Raw genomic sequence first — 19,958 nt, 5'->3', positions numbered from 1 at the left:
ATCCCAGCACTCAGCTGGTGGTCGCTCGGGGGGGTTCGCAGCCTTCAGAGACGGGCTGGCAGGGGTGACGCTCCCATGTCATGTTTCTCCCACCTCCCTTCTACTACCTGAGTAGGCTGCCCTCCCGTAGGGTTTATCACCGGCACCACTTCTAAATATAAAGTTCTAATTTAAACAGGCTTTTGAAGCTTCCCCAGGAGAGGTCAGCTGTGAAAGCTGAGCTTCTGGCTCCCTGGACATGGTCCCTGGTCACTTGCTCTCTTTGCAGTGTGGTGTGGTCACCCACAGAGGACGGCCTCCTCTCCAGGGCCCGTGGATTACATCGGGCCAGCAGGCCTTGGGCGTGTCCCCCCTCCAGGACTACTTCTCGTGACCTGTCTTCATGGTTTTTTAGAATGTCACCATCTGTTTGCAAAAAGAAAATAAAAACCAAAGTCGTGGTCTCAGGGGTTTTGAGAAAAGCAGCTAGTGAAACGGCACCCTGGGCGGGTCGAGCATTTGGGTGTTGTGTGGATTCGCTGACACCTGGGTGTCAGTGGACTGGCGGAATGTGTTCACCCGCGCCCTGGCCATGGCTGGCCTGGAAGGTCTGCCTGGGATGGGAAGGCTGGGTCTGTGGTCAGGGCAACGCGGGAACGTACCTGGGGCTGTGGACGGGCTGCAGGGGCCACACTCCCTGCAGCTTTATGTGAAAGCTGTACCTGCGTTTCTTTGGGAGAGAGGGTTCATAGCTACCAGCAGGTTTCAGAGGGATCCCGGCCCAGAGCTATGAGTTTTCCTAGACGGTGCCCAGAATGCGCCCGGCGGCGGGAGCCAAAACTTGCCCTCGTGCCTCCTTCCCTGGTTGGAGACGTCCCCGAGGGGACAGACGCCTCTGAGGGCACTGGGTTCAGATGCCGGTGGGTTCTGTGGGCTCTGGTGGTCAGAACGAGGTGAGCAGAAGGGAAAGGAGGAGAGGTCGCCTCCATGGTGAGCTGCGAAATGATGGGTTACCTACATTTGATTTTTATTTAACATATATACAAAGTAAAGAAAAATGGCATATTTCCAAAGCACTGTTCATCAGGCAGTTACAGGAGAGACCCCAGAATTTATCATGGGCCATCCTACCATCCTCTCAGCGTTTTCCTTCTAGCTGTGCCAGAACGTGCCTACATTTGATTTTAGAAAAAAAATTCATCCCTTCCGAAATGCTGGTTGGTTCTCATAGCATGGGGAAGGAGTTAAGTGCATAGACTGTGGAGCCAGAGTTCCTGGGTTCAAATCCCAGCCCGGCCATTTCGGGGTGTTCTGTAGCAGGCACTGTCCCTGTGCCTCCAGGGCGCCCATTTATAAGATGGGGATGATATCGTGTTGTCTTCATATGGTGGTTGTGCGATTACCTGAGATATTTGAAGGATATTTTTTCCTCTTAGCACACAGGCCTGCGTCCTTGTCATAAAATATGCGTGAGGGATTCTTCCTGTTAAATGACCAACTGGATGAGAAAACCATATTTCCTTTTTGTTTTTACAAAATGCACTGTTCGGTCCTAAACTGCGTGCAGGGTGTGGCAACATCCCCCCAGGCCGTCCGCTTTGCCGCCAGGCTGAGGGCCTCTGCCTCTCCAGATCACCATCGGGAAATGCCTGCCTCTGTCTGTTCTCTTTTGCCATTTAGGGCAGAAAAGGAAAATTACGAATCTACATCTGTGTTCCATGAAAGCTATAAAAGAGAATGACTGCAAAGATGGTATCTTCAGCCTTCCTTTGTCCCTCCCCTGGGGCGGGTGGGGGTAGTGTCAGAGCTCGGACTGGGAACGAGTCAGCACACGGACCCATCTCTGACCTGTCCTTCCAAGCACAGTGGCTCACAGGGGGCTTTAAGGCAGCGTGAGGTTTTGAAAGATCTCTAAGAAGGAATAAAGGTCTTGAAATACCAATTTTTACTAATAATTAGAACTGCTCAAAAAAAGAAACTCAGGAGCTAACAATGGCTTCAGTGGACCCGATGTCATGCTGAGGGTTTATGTGATGGACCCTCTGAAGGAAAATCTCTGGTTGGCAGACAGAGTAAGGTATGAAGATGCTTATTGCAGTGTTATTTTTATTAAAATAGGAAAAAATCTAAACATGATGATAATAAGTTGATTATCGCACAGCAGTATATCAAAGTCTTACATTATGGTTTAAAGCCATGTTTTTAGGAAGTTTAATGATTTGAGAAGTATGATAGAATATTAAATTTAGCATCATACAAAGCTCTGTATACAATACGAGGCCAACTAAAGGAGATATATATATGTAGAAAAGTATTGGCAGTGAACATACAAAATGCTAATTTTTTTCTGGGTAGTGAGATGCTGTGTGATATTTAAATGTTATTATTTGTATTTTATTTTCTGAAATTTCTATAACTAGCATGCATTTTTTAAGCAAAGAAAATCTTTATGTGATGTTGAAGCAGACAAAATAGCTTTATTGAGATATAATGTACTGTATCATCCACCTATTTAAAGGATATCATTCAGTGGTTTTTAATTTATGCTTGGAGTCGTGCAGCCGTCACCACTCTCCATCTTAGTACCTTTCCTCACACCGAGAAAGAAACCCCACCCACCCTTAGCCCTCCCCGCCCCCCACCCCAGCCCCAGGCACCCACTGGTCTGTCTTTGCCTTTACGGGTCCTCCGGGGACATTTCGTGAAGGTCACACAGTGCGCTGGACCTCCGGGGCTGCCGTCCCCCTTAGCGTAATGCTTTCAAGGTGAAGCAAATAATTTTGTACTTAGTTTACTAATTTTATTTAGAAATCATACCAGCCCTTACATAATAAATAGTATAATGCATTTTTTCCTTTACTTCTAGACTTGGTTCCTTCAATTATGAGCAACTTGCTGAATCCAGATGCCATTTTCTCAAACAATGAGATGAGCCTGGCGGACATCGAGGTCTACGGCTTCGACTACGACTACACGCTGGTGTTTTACTCCCGCCACCTGCACACACTCATCTTTAACGCTGCTCGGGACCTTCTCATCAGCGAGCACCGGGTGAGGCCCTTCCCCAGAGACTCCTGAAGGACAGCTAGAGCTGACATGGCCCGCGCCCGGCACACACACGCCCCTTGGGGAGTTGTGGCTCAGTGAACAAGTAGATTCTGTTCCATTCCAGATGTCTCTGCCTGGAAGGTGGGCTTCAACCTCCTTAGGGTTCTCATGGGTAGAAGCGGCCACGGTCAGGTCCAGCTGTAGACGTGGCCTCCGTCTCCACCGGCCAGTGCATCGCTTCCCCCACAGCCCGGGGGCCTGGCAGCTGTTCACGTGTGGTCAGAGGGAAGTCCTCGAATGGGCAGCGTTTCCCTCTCGGCAGTGCTTTGAACTGATTTAGTCTGTGAAGGATATCTGATGTCTTATGAGGTGTAGCGCTGTAGCGCTGTAGTGTGCTTAGCCAGCACCCAGCATGCTTTTCTCTGGTCTGATTTGAGCTCACGTTTCTGGAATGAGGACAGGACGCGTCCTCGGAGGGCATCTGGCCCAGCGAAATGCCCCATTGTGACTCTCCCCAGCACCCTGGAGGCGGGACCTGTGCTGCCGCCTCAGACCGGGCACGTCACCCCTGGGGGCCGTTCGGAGTTCTTCCAGGGGTTGAGCAATTCTGCTTCATCGCGTTTCTGCCGTTGGTCCCTTCTCTTTTCTTCAGTCTTTCCTTAACCCTTTCTTAAGTGCCTCCTCTGGTCCAGGCCCTGAGTAGGAGCAAGCAGGGTGAAGATGACCGGGGCAGTGTGAGCCTGGAGAAGCGCAGGCTGGTGGGGGGCAGCCACGTGGGAGGCTAAGCTAAGGAACCCTCTTTGGAGGGAGGCCCCTACGAAGATCCGAAAGGAAAGCCAGGGAGGCATCGAGGATGCTGGAAGAATAGCTCTGCTTGGGGAAATAGGGGCAACAGGGAGGTGGTATTTTAGCTGAGTCTTGAAGGAGTTTGCCAGCCAGGGTGGGCTTGGGGTGGGTGGGTGTGAGTAACCCAGAAACCCAAACCATGGAAAGCAATCATTTTGTACTTGATTGAGTACAGAAATGTAATGGGCTGAGTTAGTACTTATTATGCCCTCCAAGACTTCTCTTCTCTCAGGTTGATCATTCTTAGTTCCTTCACCCATTATCATTTGTCCTATTTTCCATTCTTTTCATCGTTCTTGTCACCAAAAATAACCTTCCCTTCTGCCATGCATCCAAGAGCCAGCTTCCTTTAGATCTGGCCCTTCAGCAGCTATAAAGCCATCTAGCCACAGCTCTCCGTGTGTTCAGGAGGCTCTTCCCTCCCTTCTAATCTGTGTGCGTTCCCTCGCCCATGAGGAGGAGAGGCAGGACTAGCGGTGTTTCTCTTTCCCACCCACCCGCTGGTCTCTCCCCACTGGGCCGTGGGGCTGACTGGCCGTTGGGCTGGTGTGGGCACTCTAGCCTCAGGTCTTCCGGCGGCGATGTTTGGGACTCTGATATCATTTTTCACAGGCAGGGCCCTGTGCTAGCAGTGCCATCTGTTGAGTGCCTGCCTATTGGGTGCTGAAGGTAGAGGCTCGGGAGCCTGTCGGGTTCAAACCCTGATTTTCATCACTTAATTCCTACATAATCTTGCACAACTCACCTGCATTCCTGGAGCTGTTCGGTTTCCTCTGTAAAATGGGTACAGGAGAAGTACTTTCCTCATGGCGTTATTGTGACCAGTACACGAGCTAACATATACAAAGCATCTGTTACGTAAAAGCCCTCAATATATGTTAGCTGTTCCTATTTCTCTTATTTCTAATGGTAACAATATCAAATAGGTGTTGTCTCTGTTTTATAGTTGAGGAAACCGAGGCTCAAGGAGTGAAGCCACAAGTTCAATGCCACAGGCTAGGACGAGGGAGAACCGGTGTTTGAACTCAATCTCCAAGGAGTGTCTGCTCTCTTCTCTGTTCCACGTTGCCCCTGGTAGAGATAACAGCGCCTTCCCTTTCCATCTTACGGGTTTATTGTTCAGATGAAAACAAAATATGCATGAAAATAAAAAATTATTATATTTGGGGGAAAAGAGATGAAAGAGAAGGAAAAAAATAAAACACTCACGCATTATCCTTAGAAAACTTCCTAGATTTGAGACTTTTGAAATTTCATTCCCATTATAACTGTTTCTTAGATAAAAGAAAGAAATTATAGCTAATTATATCAAGCATATTAATAGAGTCAGTTATGCTTATGCAGGTTTTTATCTTGCTCTGATTAAACGAAATAATTCTTCCAAAATGCACTGTGTTTAGTGCCATTTTTTCCTGCCAAAACTAAATGCATTTCATGTACTTTTAGAGATGGAAAGACATCTGCTTTTGAGACACACAGTACATTTGTAATTTAGCAAGTTCCCCAAAAGCAGTTGTAAAACTTCCAGCTCCTCCTTAACTATCTGTTTTTAAAAAACAGGAACAAATTTTTACAGAAATGGAAGTAAAGGGTAATAATTATGTCCATGTTTTCATTTCACATGTCCACCAAGGAACAGAAGGGAGTGCTAGAAGAAATCTTGATTCCATCTCCCACGTTTGTGCCTTCATCAGCGTTCCCATCTCGTCACAGCCTGCACCCCGTAGCTCCCTTCCGAAGCCAGATATCAGCTGACACCCCACATTCTCCTGTATCCACATCCAGCAAATACTGTGGGCTCTCTTGCTCTCCTCTTCCCTTCCCCTCTCTTTTTTTTAAAAATAAACTTTTTGATTTAGAAGCATTTTAGATTTACAGAAAAGTTCAAAAGTCGCACAAAGAGTTCTAGATACTGGACCTCCAGTTCCTCTAATGGTGGGTCTTATGTGAATGTGGGGACTGTTCAGTCAGTGAACCAAAGCTGATACATTGTCATGCACTGAAGTCCTTACTTGGTTCAGGCTCCTCCCCACCCCGCCACTCCAGAGCCCCACCCAGGAGGCAACACAGTTCATTGTCAGCTAGGTTCTCCTCGCTGACAGCTCTGAGGGTGTCATGGTCAGGCTCACGTGTCAGCTTGGCCAGGTGGTGGTGCCTGTTTGTCTGGTTGGGCAAGTGCGGGCCTGTCTGTTGCAATGAGGACATTTCATAGAATTAAATCATGATCATGTCAGCTGCATCCACAGCTGATTCCATTTGAAATCAACCATTGTCTTCTGCAATGAGTGATGTTTAATCTAACACTGGAAGCCTTTTAAGGAGGATTCAGAAGAGACTCTCTTCCTGCTTTGGCCAGCGAGCCTCTCCTGTGGAGTTTGTCCAGACCTTCCATCGGAATCACAGGCTTCACAACCTGCCCTAAGGATTTCAGACTCTACCTTGCCACCGTTGCATGAGACACATTTATAAATTTTACATCTACGGATATTTCCTGCTGATTCGGTTTCTCTAGAGAACTCTATTTAATACAGCTTGGTACCGGGAGTGGTTCTTAAGAAACAGAATCTTAAAAATGGGTTTTATGAATGGTTTTCTACTGTGGCTGAACTGAAAGGCACAAAGGACTCTGATTCCCGTAATCAGAATGACACTCCCAATCCATGGAGTGAGTTGGCAAAGGAGATAGTCAAAATATCACCATTCGGGGGCGGGCCGCGGTGGCTCAGCGGGCAAGAGTGCTTGCCTGCCGTGCCGAAGGACCCCGGTTCGATTCCCGGCCCCAGCCCATGTAACAAACAAACAAACAAACAAAATATAATAAAACAAGAAAATGTTTAAAAATGTTTCCCTTTCTTCCTCCCTTCCTTCCTTCTCTGTCTTTCCTTCCTTTCCTCCCTCAAAAAAAAAAAAAAAAAAAAAAAAAAAAAAAAAAAATCACCATTCGATTCTCCTAATGCTTCGCTTGTACGAAGCCAGACTCTGGGGGATAATGTTTTTGACACCTTTACAGAGTTTTGTGAAAGTAAGAGGTATAAAGATGTTGTCTGGTTCTTGTTAGATACATTGGATACATTGGTAACAGAAAGGGATGGGCTTAAGGCTTCAAACGAGATGCTTAAGCGCCATCTGACAGATGTAGAAGTTTCTATGAGTATCCTCAAGGAAAATCTTATTTCCTGTAGCCGTAGACTTGAGATCTCTGAAAACCACACTCAGAACCTTGAGTAGCAACTTTACAACGTAAAGTGAAATCTCAGTGTCGCATGGTGTCTGCTGTTAAAGTGAGGGCATCGATTGGAAAGGAGTGGGACCCTGAAAAATGGGATGGTTTGTTTGGATGGTTAGTTGAAACATGGATCAAAAGGTGGCCGACATTACCTGAGGTTGAAATGCCAGAACTGCCCTGGTATAATGTAGATGAGGGGATCCAGAGGCTTAGAGAGATGGGAATGTTAGAGTGGATTTATCATGGGAAGCCTACTTCACTCACCCCAGGAATGTCTGGAGGATGCACCTTTTACCGGAACAGTGAGAAATAAATTTTTGGGACTGGCACCATCATCCCTGAAGAGCTCTGTAGTTGCACTTCTCTGTAGGTCAGATATTACTGTGGGAACTGCTGTCACTGAGATGGAATCCTTAAACACAATGGGGATGACGGGATACCAAGTTGGCAGAAGCCAGGTGGCAGCACTTAATTACCAAAGACAGGGTGGATGTGGCTATTATAATAGACAGCAAACTCAAAGCAGGAGTCAAAATAATCTGACTTGGAGAGATTTGTGGCATTGGCTAGTAAATCATGGGGTACCTAGAAATACAATAGATTGACAGTCTACTAAATTCTTGTTTGAGCTGTATGAACAAAGAAGTTCTAGGTCAAGTGAACAGAAGTCTAATCTGAATTACAAAAAGACAGAGTCATAGACCCTTAGTCAATTTCCAGATTTGAGACAGTTTACAGATCGAGAGCCCCTTGAATGAGGGGGAGGCTAGGTCCCTGTGTTAATTAGATTCAGTTGTCAACTTGGCCAGGTGAGCATGCCTAGTCTTGTTGCTGCGGACATGAGCCAACGGTACGTGAACCTCATCTGTTGCCAATTATATCTGCAGTCGGCTAGGAGGCGTGCCTGCTGCAATGAGTGACGCTTGACTTAATTGGCTGGTGCTTAAACGAGAGATCGCAATGTAGCACAGCCTAAGTAGCTCGGCATTCCTCATCTCAGCACTTGCAGCTCAGCCCAGGCCTTTGGAGATGCAGAAAGAAATCACCTGGGGAAAGTTGTTGGAAACCAGAGGCCTGGAGAGAAGACCAGCAGAGACCATCCTGTGCCTTCCCACATAAGAAAGAACCTCAGTGGAAAGTTAGCTGCCTGTCCTCTGAAGAACCAACAAAATAAATCCCCTTTTATTAAAAGCCAATCCGTCTCTGGTGTGTTGCATTCCGGCAGCTAGCAAACTAGAACAGTCCCTTTGGGTGAGAACCCTGTTACACTGTCCAAAATTTATACTGTTAATCTTCCTCCAAGCCTTCCCCAAGGAGACCGACAGACTTTTATCATGGTAACTGTGAATTGGGGAAAATGAAATAATTAGGTATTTCAGGGATTATTAGACACTGGTTCAGAAGTGACATTAATTCCAGGGGACCCAAAATGTCACTCTGGTCCACCAGTAAGAGTGGAAGCTTATGGAGGTCAGGTGATCGATGGAGTTTTAGCTCAGGTCCATCTCACAGTGAGTCCAATGGGCCCCTGGACCCATTCTGTAGTTATTTCCCCAGTTCCAGAATGCATAATTGGAATAGACATACTGAGTAACTGGCAGAATCCCCACACTGGTTCTCTAACTCATGCAGTGAGGGCTATTATGGTGGGAAAGGCCAAGTGGAAGCCGCTAAAACTGCCCCTACCTAGCAATATAGTAAATCAGAAGCAATACTGCATTCCTGGAGGGATTGCAGAGATTACTGCCACTCTTAAGGACTTGAAGGATGGAGGGGTGGTGATTCCCACCACATCCCCATTAAACTCCCCTATTTGGCTTGTGCAGAAAACAGATGGGTCTTAAAGGATGACAGTGGATTACTGTAAGCTCAACCAGGTGGAAACTCCAATTGCAGCTGCTGTTACAGTTGTGGTATCATAGCTTGAGCAAATCAATACACCCCCCCGGTACCTGATATGTAGCTGTTGATCTGGCAAATGCTTTTTTCTCAATAGCTGTTAGTAAGGACAGTCTGCTTTCAGCTGGCAAGGTCAGCAATATACTTCTACTGTCCTACCTCAGGGGTATATCAACTTCTCCAGCCCTATGTCATAATCTTCTCTGCAGGGACCTTGATCGTTTCTCCCTCCCACAAGACCTCACACTAGTCCATTATATTGATGATATCATGTTGATTGGATCTAGTGAGCAAGAAGTAGCAACTATCTAGACTTATTGGTAAGGCATTTGTGTGTCAGAGGATGGGAGATAAATCCAATAAAAATGCAGGGGCCTTCTACCTCATTGAAATTTCTAGGTGTCCAGTGGTATGGGGCATGTCAAGATATCCTTTCCAAGGTGAAGGAGAAGTTGCTGCATCTGGCCCTCCTACAAGCAAAAAAGAGGCACAACGCCTAGTTGAGCTCTTCGGATTTTGGAGATAACGTATTCCTTATTTGGGTGTGCTAGTCCAGCCCATTTATTGAGTGTCCGGAAAAGCTACTAATTTTGAGTGGGGACCGGAACAAGAGGAGGCTCTGTGACAGGTCCAGGCTGCTGTACAAGCTGCTCTGCCACTTGGGCCGTATGATCCAGCAGATCCAATGGTACTGAAGTGTCAGTGGCAAATAGAGATGCTGTCTGGAGCCTTTGGCAGGCCCCTATAGGAGAATCACAACGCAGACCCTTAGGATTTTGGAGCAAAGCCTTACCATCTGCTGCAGATAACTACTCTCCTTTTGAGAAACAGCTTTGGCCTGCTGCTGGGCCTTAGTAGAGACTGAATGCTTAACCATGGGCCACCAAGTTACGATGAGACCTGAGTTGCCTATCATAAGCTGGGTGTTGTCTGATCCAACACGTCATAAGTTGGGCGTGTGCAGCAGCACTCTATTGTAAAGTGGAAATGGTATATACGAGATAGAGCCAGAGCAGGTCCTAAAGGACCTGCAGAAAACTCGGGCCTGGTTTACAGATGGTTCAGCACGATACTCAGGTACCCCCCGAAAGTGGACAGCTGCAGCATTACAGCCCCTTTCCTGGATGTCCGTGAAGGACAGTGGTGAGGGGAAATCCTCCCAGTGGCAGAACTTTGAGCAGTGCACCTGGTTATTCATTTTGCTTGGAAGGAGAACTGGCCAGAGGTGCGTTTGTATACTGACTCATGGGCTGTTGCTAATGGTTTGGCTGGATGGTCAGGGACTTGGAAAGACCATAATTGGAAAATTTGTGACAAAGAGGTCTGGGGAAGAAGTATGTGGATAGACCTTTCTGAGTGGGCTAAAAACATGAAGATATTTGTGTCCCATGTGAATGCACACCAGAGGGTGACTTCAGCAGAGGAAGATTTTAATAATCAAGTGGATAAGATGACCCGTTCTGTGGATACCAGTCAGCCTCTTTCTCCAGCAACTCCTGTTATTGCCCAATGGGCTCATGAACAAAGTGGTCATGGTGGTAGGGATGGAGGTTATGCATGGGCTCAGCAACATGGACTTCCACTCACCAAGGCTGACCTGGCTACAGCCACTGCTGAGTGCCCAATCTGCCAGCAGCAGAGACCCACACTCAGCCCCCGATATGGCACCATTCCCTGAGGTGACAAGCCAGCTACATGGTGGCAGGTTGATTATATTAGATTACTCCCTTCATGGAAGGGGCAGCGATTTGTTCTAACTGGAATAGACACATACTCTGGCTATGGGTTTGCTTTCCCTGCACGCAATGCTTCTGCCAAAACTACTATCCGTGGGCTTACAGAATGCCTTATCCATCGTCATGATATTCCACACAGCATTGCTTCTGATCAAGGAACCCACTTGCCAGCAAATGAAGTGTGGGAAAGGGCACATGCTTATGGAATTCTCTGGTCTTACCATGTTCCCCATCATCCAGAAGCTACTGGATTGATAGAACGGTGGAATGGCCTTTTGAAAACTCAATTACGGTGCCAACTAGGTGGCAATACCTTGAAAGGCTGGGGTAATGTTCTCCAGGAAGCTGTATATGCTCTGAATCAGCGTCCACTGTATGGTGCTGTTTCTCCCATAGCCAGGATCCATGGGTCCAGGAACCAAGGGGTGGAAATGGGTGTGGTGCCACTCACTATTATCCCTAGTGATCCACTAGGAAAATTTTTGCTTCCTTTCCCGGCAAATTTGAGCTCTACTGATCTACAGGTTTTAGTTTCTAAAGGGGAAGTGCTTCCATCAGGAGAAACGATTCCATTGAACTGGAATCTAAGACTGCCATCTGGTCACTTTGGGCTACTCATGCCCCTGGATCAACAAGCCAAGAAGGGATTACATTATTGTCTGGGGTAACTGACCCTGACTATCAGGAAGAAAGTAGGACTGCAACTACACAGTGGAGTTAAAGAAGAGTTTTCCTGGAATATAGGAGATCCCCTAGGGTGTCTTTTAGTACTACCATGTCCTGTGATTAAAGTCAATGGAAAACTGCAACAACCCAGTCCAGGCAGGACTACCAATGGCTCTGAAACTTCAGGGATGAAGGTTTGGGTCACCCCACCAGGCAAAGAACCACGGCCAGCTGAAGTGCTTGCTGAGGGGAAAGGGAACATGGAATGGGTAGTGGAAGAAGGTAATGATAAATATGAACTTCGACCACGTGATCAGTTACAGAAACGAGGACTGTAATGCTGTTTTGTTCATGTTATACTATTTAAGTTGTAAGATATCAAGTTTAAGAATGAATATTACCCAAGGACTTGCACCCTATTCTGGGGAGATTTAATGTGTTTCCAGTTATACTTAGGACAGTTGAGTATTGTTTGGCAAGGAAAAATGTGTCTTTCATTGTTTTCTATTTAGAGATTAAATATGGTTTAAGGTGATGTGTATAGCTGCTACGTTGACAAGGGGTGGGCTGTCATGGTCAGGTTCATGTGTCAACTTGGCCAGGTTGTGATGCCTGTTTGTCTGATTGGGCAAGTGCTGTCCTGTCTGTTGTGATGAGGACATGTCATAGAATTAAATCATCATCAAGTTGGCTGCATCCACAGCTGATTGCATTTGTAATCAGCCAAGGGGAGTGTCTTCTTTAATGAGTGAGGCTTAATCTAATCACGGGAAGCCTTTTAAGGAGGATTCAGAGGAGACAGGCTCTCTTCCTGCTTCAGCCAGCGAGCATCTCCTGTGGAGTTCGTCCAGACCCTCCATCGGAGTCGTCAACTTCACAGCCTGCCCTGCGGATTTTGGACTCTATGTTCCCACAGTTATGTGAGAAGATTTTATAAATTTTATAGTTATGAATATTTCCTGTTGATGCTGTTTCTCTACAGAACCCTAGCTAATGCAGAGGGCTGTTGGTCAGGCATTTTATAGAATCCCTGAATTGGAGCTTGTCTGAAATTTAGCCTGAGCTTGTGGGTTTTCCAGCAGGAGACAGATGAAGTGTTGTCCTGGCCGCCTCATCTCGAGGGCACACCCTGGCAGCGCCACTCTTCGGGGTCGACCTTGAGCTTGACCACCTGGCTGAGGTCGCGCTCCTTGGGTTCTTTCACTGTAAAGTTATTCCCTCTCCTTTTCTGTTCCACACTCTGATGAAGGTTCTCTGTGCTGCTGGGAGTGCTCTTTTCATGCATTCAAAAGATATTTACCTTCAAAATGTGTCCACACCGCACCGGCTACCTGTCCGGCCACCACGGCCTCACCTGATGGTGCAGATGCCCCTGCCTGGCCTCCTGCTTTTACTCCTGCCCTTATCTGTTCTTTGTTTGGCAACAGGAGCAAGCCTTGAGAGTGTAATCATCAGTGTCTTCACACGTGAGTTAGAGAGAAGGCACTGGTGCCCCGGCTTCCTCCTGACCTCCCGCTGCCACTGCCCTGCCTACTTGGCTCCACCCATGCTGGCCTCCTGGCTGTCCCTTGGACCTGCCAAACATGTTCCCACCTGGCCTTGCAGTTGCTGCCCTCTGCCTTGGCACACCCTTCCCGCCTAAGGCTCGCTCCACACTGCTCTCTAGTCCTTGACCACTAAACCACGTGGTCATCAATGTGAAATATTACATGTGTTTATTTGTGCGCTACCTCCCCAAGCTCCAATCGCGGCTTCTTAGGGCTGGAGACTTTGTTACTTGTTCCCTGCCATGCCCCCAGGGCTGGGGTATGGGCCCAGATACGTGTCAGAGAATTCTGCAGTTTGCTGAGAGCATCACGTGGAGTCACACCCAGTCACACTCAGAGGCAAATCATCTTACTGTAGTTTCATGTTTTGTGCAGATTTTGGAGTATTTGTTTTTATGCCCTCTGCCCTGTCTGTAATTAGGCATATAATTTAAGTTATTTTAAATACCAGACTGAGACCTCTGGAAAACGTCTTTGCTGGCACTTAGATGTCTGGAGCTCCTGGGCAGCTGTAGTGTAGAGGTTCGAGCTGTACCCAGAGGTCTGTAATGAGCTGGGAGGGGTCACCTGGTCAGCTGCAGGGCTGTGGGAATTGCACACGCATGAAACCCCTGGGTTCTCTGTGGCGTTTTAGTATTAACTTTGCTTGGTGCTGCGGAGACATTTCTTTGGCATTTCCAGGGAACACGCTGCTCTTTCTTTGTCCACATCTAGCCTGCTCGATCCACACCTGCAGGTGGGACAGATTCAGGTACTGAAGGAAACTGGGCTGGGGCTAAATAGGAATTTTAATAAAAATCCCAAGTAGAGATCTTTTCTCTTTCACATTACTTCTGTGCACCCAGGGGGATGTTATTTGTTTGTAGTCATTCTGAAAGATGTCGCACACGTGTGCCAGTGTGTGCGTGTGTGTGCGCGCATGCGTGTGCATGCGTGCATATGTGTTGGGAGATGAGAAGGCACATGCCTGCACAGGCTGCCGCGCAGACCCTTCTGACCTGGCTGCTGGAGGCTGCAGTCCGGGGGTGGGGGGAGTGGGGAGGGAGGGGCTGGAGAGGAGACAACTGGCCGCATTTTCAGTGCAGAGAGGCGGTAGGGCACGGGAGCCGGAGGAGGGGCCAAGGGGGCTGACCCCCCTGCTGGCGGCCAGGCCTGGGGGCATCTGTGAGCGCGGGGCACCCCACCTGCACCTCTCCCCGCGTGGCCTTTCTTTGTGGATGAGGAGGCAGACACTGCGGCCGTGGTGGCCTCCCACGCATACGGTGGGCTCCCGGCAGGGCCGGCCACCACGGGTCGGGGGCGAGGACTTCTTACGCCACGCCTCCCTCGCCTAAGACAGCCCGGCTTCCCTGAGGGAACTGCTATGAGGGCCTGTCCGGGCGGCCCAGGGGCTAAGCGTCCCCCCTGGGGCTGAGCGTCCCCCTCCCGGATCTGAGCGTCCCTCCGGGGTCTGAGTGTCCCTCCCGGGACTGAGCGTCCCTTCTGGGCATGAGTGTCCCCCCTCGCCCCCCGGCCCCCGGGCTGAGCGTCCCTCCGGGGCTGAGCGTCCCCCCTCCCCAGGGTCTGAGTGTCCCCCCTCCCCAGGGTCTGAGTGTCCCTCCCGGGACTGAGCGTCCCTTCTGGGCATGAGTGTCCCCACCTCGCCCCCCGCCCCCCGGGCTGAGCGTCCCTCCGGGGCTGAGTGTCCCCCCGCCCCAGGGTCTGAGCGTCCCTCCCGGGCTGAGCGTCCGGCTCGGATGCTGGCCTGAGCCTGGCCACGGCGGCCCCTGCCCAGCTCCTGGACTCGAACCCCCGGCGTGGTGGGCAGAGGACAGCACGAGGCCCTGTGTGCCCCGTGGCCGGGGCCGCGGACAAATGCGGTCGCAGGGCGTCGGGCGCGTCGGGGCTCAGGGACGACGCCCCTACCTTCCCGGGACTCGCCTCACATGTGTCTCCTCCCCCGCCGTGGGGTCACCGCGCGTGGAAGGGCACCCGGCAGGGCGTGGCCTTCGCCCTGTGCGCTGGCGTCGGTGCAGACCGGGCAGGGACGACAGCGCAGAGGGAGGGGTGCGCGGGGTGCGCCGGGTGTGCCAGGTGTGTCGGGCTCTGGGGCGCCCGGGCTCAGCGGCTTGGCGACGCCCGGGCGCTCGCTGCAGGTGTCCGGCACTGAGCGCGGACGGACGCCGAGTCTCTGCTTCCTGCTCTGGGACTGAAGACGAGGCCCCTGGTGGTACCCGGGGGAGGTTCGCACACGGGCGTGGCCCTGCCCGAGGAGGGTCCCTGAGTGTTCGCGGTTTAGATGTTTCTGTGGAAGCGAAGCGCTTAGCGGTCCCGCCTCCCCGCCGGGGTCTGCGCTCGGAGGCCGGGGCGGGGCAGCCCGTGGACCGAGCCTGAGCCCGCCCGCTGTGGACCCCGGGGCGGCCCGTGCGGCTGCTGTGCCCGGGGAGGCGGGCCTGGTGGGCAGCACCCCCTGCCCTGGCCGCTCCCAGCCGGCCTGGCGTACCTTAGCGAGTGACCCTCCCAGACCTCCGTGCTGTCTGCAGGCTGCCGGGAGGCGGAACAGCGGGACGGACCAGCTTCTTAAAGAGGGAACTGAATAAGTTACAAGTTAGTTCTAAGCCTCTAAAGATGTCTAAAGCAAGATATCCTACCTGAATCCAAGGAAGGTCGATGGGTCAGGAACCCCTGTGTCAGCTGGGCAGTCACGTCCTGCCATCTGCTGGTCCCTTGCTCCTGGGCTCTGTTGCTTTCAGCCTCTGTTCCTGTGGGGTCCCTCACTTTGCTTCTCCAGGGCTGGCTTTCCAGCTTGGCTTTCCTTGGCTCTCCCCAGGTTCTGGCTGGCTCAGCATCTCATGGCGACGTCTGCTGGGGTCCACGCATCCCCAGACATCCGTGTCTGTGTTCTCCATCTGTGTCAGCTCTGGACACTGAAGTTTCTGTCAGCTTTCTTGCTGTCAGCTCTGTCATTTCTGTCTTTCTCCAAAATTTCCTCTTTTAAAGGATTCTAGTAAACTATCAAGATCCACCTGGAATGGGTGGAGTCACATCTCCTTCTACTCAAAGGCCACACCCACAACCGGGCGTGTCACATCTCTGTGGAGAGACTCTAATCAAAGTTTCCAGCTATGGTATTGAGTCCGGATTAAAAGAAATGGCTGCCCTCACAAGACTGACTCAGGATGGAAACATGGCTTTTTTGGTACATACTACTTTCACACCGGCACAACCACCTTTCTAAAAAGCCCACATTTTGGGACCAGGGTTAGGACACATCCTGAGCATGTCTTTTTTGGGGACACAGTTGACCTGTAACAGTGGTGTGGGGCGTGGGAGGGGCTTGGATGCTGACTGCTGTGGGTGGGGGCTGGATGTCCACGCAGTGAGGACGCGGGTTCAGTAACCCGGGAAGGCCAGGGGAATCGCGTGTGTGCCGAGGCAGCAGTGGAGCTGGGGCCGTGGCACACCTGCCAGCGTGCGTCCCTCCAGCCTGGGCTCTGCTGGGGAGCAGGGCCAGCTGTCCAGCAGATAATAGAAGCGAAAGCTGTACGGAGGGACTGCACCTGGGGTCTCTTTCTGGAGTCCCTTCACTGAGGGGCTGCAGGAGGAGTGAAGGGATGGATGGTTGACAGTGTGGGAGAAGTGACGCCTTCACTCCAGAGAACACCCCAGCATCCCTGTACCATGCCTTAGAGTCAGGAGGGGGAGGTGACATCTCGGAGGGCGAGGCAGGTGTGTTTCTTGAGTGTTCGGGATCTGGGAGTCTAGGGGCAGAGGGAGAAAAGAGGAGGGAAGTGGGGTCAAGGCCTGACCTAAGCAGGGAGGAGGGGGCAGGAGTAGGTGGGGGTCAGAGGGGGCATTGTGCAGTGAGGAGGCACTTTCCCCCTGCAGCTCTGCAGACCCCTCCCCCCAGGGAAGCTGGGGTCGGTCCAGAAGCAGGAGGACAAGCCTGTGGCCTGTCCCGTCCCCGCTGAAGTATGTCCCCCACTTTGGTTTTGTACGAGGGAAGATTCGGACAGCCTGTGTTGAGCTTAGTGCACTATTAGCTAAACTGGGTTTCTTTCTTCCTTCTTAGTATCCTGCGGAAATCAGGAAGTATGAGTATGACCCAAATTTTGCAATTCGTGGACTTCATTATGATGTACATCGGGTAGGTTTGAATCTCTCTCTCTTTTTTGACAATGTAATGGTGTTTGAGAATAAAATGACTGCTAGTGCTTTTCTTTGCTGGACATGTAAATTGATCCTAAATTTTGGGGGAAGGGCTGCAGAACTAAATTATTCAAAACATGTTTGGATAAAGTGTTTTTGAAGAGAGTTTGTATTAGAAAAGAATGAATGCATTTACTTCTTTGTGAGGTGCTTTTGATTTCCATTAGTCAATTTTGGCATTTTGAGGAGGGGCTGTTTGCCTTGTCTTTTTTCTGCCTCTGCAGATAGACCCTTTCCTTAATGATTCCCGCACTTTAATTGACAAGTAGCCTTTAGGAAACACGGTGTGCATCCTGTGACGGCTGTGTAATGCTGATAGGACTGGCGAGGCACGCAGCACTCTCGGTTAGCGATGCGGGTTGTCGTGCTTTGTTCACTGTGCGTGTGTTTGTTTGAAGGCCATGCTGATGAAGATCGATGCCTTCCATTACATCCAGCTGGGAACTGTCTACAGGTGAGACTTAGTTTGCTCAGGGGGACCGAGTGGCCTGGGGTCTCAGGACGCTGTGACTGCTGCGCTGTGTGCATGCCCACCCACCCACCACCCTTCAGGAGACTCCCGAGCCCAGTCACCTCGCTCGTGGGCCCCCAGGGAGGCCACACAAGTAAAGTGATGGGTGTAGTCCAGGTGGCAGAGGGGGGAATGGAAATGTGCCCTCACCATGGGCGCCTTGGGGGAGCTCTGACCGCCTCGGGGAGCGAGAGCTGTTCCGTGCCACGCGTGGTGCTGGCTGGGGGGTACTGAGACGACTCTTCCCTGTTTATTAAATAAGGCGAAGCACGTCACTCTCAGGATCCGAGATCTTTGTGGCTTTACAAATGAAGCCTTTTGCCTTTTCTAATTCTCAAACTGGGCAGTGGACTTAGGAGAGTGTTTTCTAATTGGATTCTTGTCTTGTACCTGACTAAAGACGTGTTTATCTTAGATTCGTCTCTCATGAAGTGTTTTAAAACTCGTTTTTTTTAAGTACAACATTCATGGTTACAATCAAACAGTGCTCAGAGGTCCCCAGACTGCTGCCCTGCCCTGCCCAGCCCCAGCCCCTTTAAACTCTTCCGCGTGGTTTTTCTGGAACCTTCCCTCCTGTGCCATCCACGTGCATAGGTGAGGCTGGCTGGAGCAGGCTGGCTGCGTCCCGTGCCGTCGTGACTGCAGGGCAGCTCACACCTTGGCCACCGAGGGCTGGCGTTGTTTTCTCGTGGAAGGTTTGCTTTTTCTCCGAGTTGGTCATCATCTCATTTTCCCCATTTAGTTTTCTTTGCAGGTGTCCCTGGTCCTTTCCAAAAGCCTCATCACACGTAGCGTGCGCTTCCCCAGCAGTTCAGAGGTCTTAGGTGCCCAGAGCATCGGGCAGTCCCTTGAGGAGGTTGCTGGCTGCCCTCGGGACCCGTGCACGAGGCTTTTCCTGGCACTTCATGGGCCGCTGCTCCTTTCCCGGGCCCAGTCTCTTCTCTTCTGGCTTTACCCTGCTGCTGCGGCCACCCCGTCAGCTCCTGGTGCTGGTGCCAGGCTGCCCACTGTGGTGGCTGAGCCGTGGGCAGGCGAGCTGTGCATGGCCGAGCGGTGGGCAGGCAGTCCTGTCCCCTTTATCCAGGCGAGGACCCCTTTCTCATCTACTATTTATCATCCAAAATAAGAAACCTGAAATTTCTTGCCTCCTGATGTCTCTCCTTCTGGGCTTATACTTGAGTGTCTCACTTTCATATTAGCGTTGTTTCCGGAAGGGGAGGAGATGGTGTGGTGTGTGACTAACCAACATCAGTAATAACAAGGGGCAGCTAGCGGACTGGAACACTGGCTCTGACAGGCATGTTGCAGGATTCTGTTTAACTAGTTGGATCGTCACAGTAAACTTACGAGGAAGTTACCATCATCATCCCCAGAGACGTTAAGGAACTTGTCCAAGGTCACACAGCACGTGAGCGGCTGGGCTGGGAGGCCAGGTCCATGCCTCTGGCCACCAGGCCTTCCTGCGTGTGCGAGGCTGCTGGAAGCTCATGGCCGGAGCGTGTGACTGTCCCGCTCTCTGTGTCACGTTGGTCCCCTGGTTCAGACACCTGTCCCTTGTCTCCTGGCTCTTGCGGTGTCAGCCCTGCAGCCCACTCTGAACGCTTCTGGATCAAGGGCCCGGAGGGGTTCCCGCCCCCTCCTCTCTCCAGAAGCAGGTCCAGGCCACCTCACGCCTCCGCCTGCTCCCAGCCTCACTCTTGCTTTCCTTGGCTCCTGGGCTTCTCGAGCTGGCTAAGCCTAGCTCGGACCGGCTTCGTCGCAGCCAGGGTGAGGGCCTTGGTGGACAGCCCGTGGCGCTCCCGGCCCTCTGTGCCCCGACACGGCCCACCCCTCCTGGCCCCTGCGGCGGGAGCTTCTCCCCCAGGGTTCCAGCCGGAGCCTCCGGGCTGAGCACCGCACTTGGCCCAGTCCCATGACTGGCCCTGGGCAGCCGGGCGTGGGGCTGGGGGCGGGCAAGCAGAGAGGCCCGGGTGCCGCGGCCAGCCCTTCCCTCCTCTCTGCCCCTCGAGGTCCCGCTCTTCTCGTGCTCGCAGCCGCATCGGCCCTTCTCTCCTCTCCCAGGCCAAGGACCCCCGTCTGGTGTGTCGAGGAGGCGTTTAAGGGGTGAGGGCTCAGATTGGGGTTCCAGGGAGTGCACAGTGGTGCCAACCCTGCCCTGGGTGAGCCTTGCCCTGCCCTGGGTGAGCCCTGCCCTGCCCTGGGTGAGCCCTGCCCTGCCCTGGGTGAGCCCTGCTGTACCTGCAAGGCGGTGCCATGGGCACAGCGGGCCTCCCGGGCTGGCCAGGAAGGCCCCTCTGCGGGACCCCTCAGCC

The 19,958-nt window shown here is 51.3% G+C and overlaps 1 protein-coding gene across 2 annotated transcripts in view; it reads left to right on the top strand.

The window, feature by feature from the left end:
* NT5DC3 (5'-nucleotidase domain containing 3) overlaps positions 1-19,958 on the top strand; it is a 63,563-nt gene that overhangs the window by 21,794 nt on the left and 21,811 nt on the right. Inside the window, exons 1-4 of one of the 2 annotated variants that reach the window (XM_077111836.1) lie at positions 1,743-2,056; positions 2,846-3,030; positions 16,999-17,073; positions 17,534-17,589. In XM_077111836.1, coding sequence (XP_076967951.1) covers positions 2,863-3,030; positions 16,999-17,073; positions 17,534-17,589 — 299 coding nt within the window. In that variant the 5' untranslated portion in view covers positions 1,743-2,056; positions 2,846-2,862. Of the gene's footprint in view, positions 1-1,742; positions 2,057-2,845; positions 3,031-16,998; positions 17,074-17,533; positions 17,590-19,958 lie in introns of those variants that run through there. The other variant, XM_077111835.1, reaches the window with a different exon arrangement.

This window comes from Tamandua tetradactyla, chromosome 7 (assembly GCF_023851605.1).
Source record: "Tamandua tetradactyla isolate mTamTet1 chromosome 7, mTamTet1.pri, whole genome shotgun sequence".
Taxonomy (NCBI): Eukaryota; Metazoa; Chordata; class Mammalia; order Pilosa; family Myrmecophagidae; genus Tamandua; species Tamandua tetradactyla.
The sequence above is the reverse complement of the archived record's forward strand: the minus strand, read 5'-3'. Positions and strand labels throughout refer to the sequence as shown.